Genomic DNA, 3,453 nt, shown 5'->3' with positions numbered 1-3,453 from the left:
ATATATCTCATAAAAATTTTCCCTACTATTTCCACCCCGTTGAATATTATGTTAAATTTAATTAATTCTGATATTATCCTCGTTTTTTTTTTTTTTTTTTTTTTTTTCAAAATTTAATTTCTTTTGTTTTTAGGAGTTTGAGAGATGGATTAGCTCCGGACCTGACGGTCCAAGAAGCATTGGATCTTCTGTTTGCCCAAGAGGATCCAGTGGTGGATACGGTCTACATAGCTCCTCCACCTGCAGCTGTGGAATCAGATGAAGACTCATGTGATGAAGACACTGGAGGGCTGGCTGACAACTTGAACCATCGTCAATTGCAAGCACCTGCTGAGATCAGACTACCAAGACGTATGGAATCAGCTGATGATATTACAATAATAGAAAACCTACATAAAACAAGTAGTTCTAGAACTTGGGTATCAGGTAATATGGAAAATACGCACAAGCGCCCTTTTCCTACAAGGGACTTTGACAAATACAAAGATTTTTCTCCTATTGAATTATTTGAATTGTTTTTTGATGACGAAATCATAGACCTCTTGGTAGAAGAATCCAACAAGTATGCATTATTCATTGAGGCAAACAATCCTGTGATCACTAGGAGTGAAATGAAATGTTTCTTGGGTATACTTATTTTGAGTGGGTACAATATTCTCCCATCAAAGAGACTGTATTGGGATAATAATCTAGACACTAAAAATACTCTTATTCAAAATGCAATGAGAAGAAATCGGTTTGAACTTATACTGAGGTTTCTGCACTGTGCTGACAACACAAATCCAAATTTGAGTAACAAAATCTGGAAAATTCAACCTCTTGTTGATAAAATAAAAAAGAAGTGTATGGAAAATTATGTACCTGATCAAAATTTGTCGTATGACGAAGCAATGGTAAAATACTATGGTCAACATTCTTGTAAACAGTATATAAAAGGTAAGCCAATTCGGTTTGGCTACAAAGTATGGTCTTTGTGTACTACTGAAGGTTATTTAGTGAATTTTGAAATTTACCAAGGTAAATCCCTCCGATCATCTGGTCTATATGATAATGCTTTTGGAAAATGTGTATCTCCTCTGATTAGTATGATAAACGATTTTCCTAATGATATTAGAGCGCTACCCATGAATTTTCACTTTGACAACTTGTTCACGAGTCTACAGCTTCTATCTTATCTAAGGGAAAGAGGTTATGGGGGAACTGGAACTATCAGGGAAAACAGGTTACCAAAATCATGTCCTTTGGTCCACAAAAAAAGTTTGAAACAAAAAAATCGTGGTTTTAGTTGTGCAAGCATTTCTAAAGAAGATGGTGTAATTGTATCTAAATGGGTAGACAATTCAGTAGTTTCAGTGGCATCAAACTGTATTGGCTTGGAACCTAATTCATTTGTAAAACGTTTTTCAAAGAAAGAGAAAAAAATTATCAATGTGCCTAGGCCTTTCATAGTGGCTGAATACAATAGATCAATGGGGGGTGTAGATCGTATGGATCAAAATTTGTCTGCTTACAGAATTCATATTAGGAACAAGAAATGGTATTGGCCTTTACTAACTTGGTTGATAGATGTATCGATTCAAAATGCTTGGCTGAATATGCGTGGTACAGGCAAATCCATTAGACACCTGGAATTCAGAAGGGCTATTGTACAGGGCTATCCAGGCAGGTCGCAAAGCATGTTCAGAAGTTCTTTACTACCAGATACCAGGTTTGATGGATTACATCACTACATCAAAAAAATTGAGAAGAAAAGAAGATGTGTAGGTCTAAATTGTACTGGAAAAAGTTCTGCCGTTCGCTTCGAGTGTATGAAGTGCAATGTTGGACTTTGTATTGAGTGCTTTGTAGCATTTCACACTCGCTAATTTGACTGAAAGTTGATCTTCGGTCAAAAACTAAACATAATGTAAACCCCAATGATTCTAAATAATGAAAAACCATTCAGAAGTGTTCCCATTGATTTTATAATTTTCTGTATTTCTGCCTTTTTTGTTAATTTTTTGCAATACAACCAAACTTTTCATAAAACAAACTCATTCTATTTATTTATTTATTCTTATTATTTAGTGTGATATAATGCCCCAGTAAATGCCCTAGGTGTTCATATGGACACGCGAAAAGATACACGATATGTGCCCCAAGTGTCCATATGGACACGGGCTATATCTCGAGAAGGCCACGCCCAGTGGAAAAATGATCGAAGTGAAAGTGTTTCTTTTTCCATTTAGAAACAGGTTTTCAGAAAAAAAATTGAAAAATTAAAAAAAAAGTTTTCTGGGCAGTTATGGGATAAATAAGCACTATTATTATTATTTCATTCACGGATATGTATCACACCAGATTAATAAAGCATCCGATCATCAATCGCATCTGTTCATCAGAGCAAACATGAAATGGGGAAACACCAGAGTGGCGATTGATGTGAACTCTTCAATCACTCAACAGTGGTAAGCAATGGGGTAAACTGATAGAGCATCACTGACTGCAAGCCACCAGTTCTTTATAAACTAAACAAACTCTTACCTACCGAATTACTTTTTGATGTGAGTAAAGGTAGGAACACACTACTATCAATCACTTGAGCTCACGTGACGTGAGAGTAGTGTGTTTCTACCTTGAGTGTCAAGTGCGTCCAAAACTCAAAAGGATCGACAAAAGCAAACCAAAAGTTTTTTTTTTTTTTTTAAAAAAAAACACTCTTTTTATATAGGTAGGTATACCAGTAGGTAGGTAGCTACTAAGTAAAACTCAATCCTTTATTAGATGCGAGAGGAGAGGTGTATACCTGCAATTACCAAGGTATTTCCTATTTACCTTAGTTGCTGAGCCAAAACAAGATGACCAGGAAGCCAGAAAGAAAAAAACACACTGAAAGATTTGCGGTCAAAACATAGGTAGGTAAGTACTTTTTTTGCCTGCGGTGAGAATCGATCCGGGGACCTTCCGTATGAGAAGCAAAAGCGCGATTCTATGAGAAAATTAATTGAAAAGTTTTTGAAAAAGAAATTAATTAATATTTTTATAATTTTATTACATAATATTTTTAAATAATTTTACTTTCTAGGTAATAATTTTATTCTTTTAGCTCCGCTGAAAGTCGATATCGGTTTGACCCTGATGGGGAACTTTTACATTGAACTAGCTATCTTAATTGGCTAAACTGTGTATGTATTTATTTATTAAATTTATTGTTCTCTATTTGTGTTTCAGGTACGTCAATGGGTTAAATTTAACTATCATGGATTAAAGGGACTGGCTTACGAAGTGGGTAAGTAGGTAATTGTCATAGCAAGCGAATTACCATTGGGTCAACCGTTACCTACCATACTTCTTTCGATGTACATTGTATCTGCAATTCTGATGTAATCAATAATTCAATATAATACCTACCTACAAGTGTATTTTTATTATTATCATCGTTATTATTAGGTATTTAGTTTTTCACATTATGTA

General features: G+C 34.8%; 1 protein-coding gene across 1 annotated transcript in view; it reads left to right on the top strand.

Annotated features, from left to right (window-relative positions):
- LOC113471929 (piggyBac transposable element-derived protein 3-like) overlaps positions 1–2,223 on the top strand; it is a 4,167-nt gene extending 1,944 nt beyond the window's left edge. Inside the window, exon 2 of the mRNA XM_026831409.1 lies at positions 134–2,223. Within this exon, the coding sequence (XP_026687210.1) occupies positions 134–1,865 (1,732 nt within the window). The 3' untranslated portion in view covers positions 1,866–2,223. The remainder of the gene's footprint in view (positions 1–133) is intronic.
- The last annotated feature ends 1,230 nt before the right edge of the window (positions 2,224–3,453 follow it).

This window comes from Diaphorina citri, unplaced genomic scaffold, assembly GCF_000475195.1.
Source record: "Diaphorina citri unplaced genomic scaffold, Diaci psyllid genome assembly version 1.1 scaffold3301, whole genome shotgun sequence".
Taxonomy (NCBI): Eukaryota; Metazoa; Arthropoda; class Insecta; order Hemiptera; family Psyllidae; genus Diaphorina; species Diaphorina citri.
This window is presented reverse-complemented; position numbering and strand designations above follow the sequence as displayed.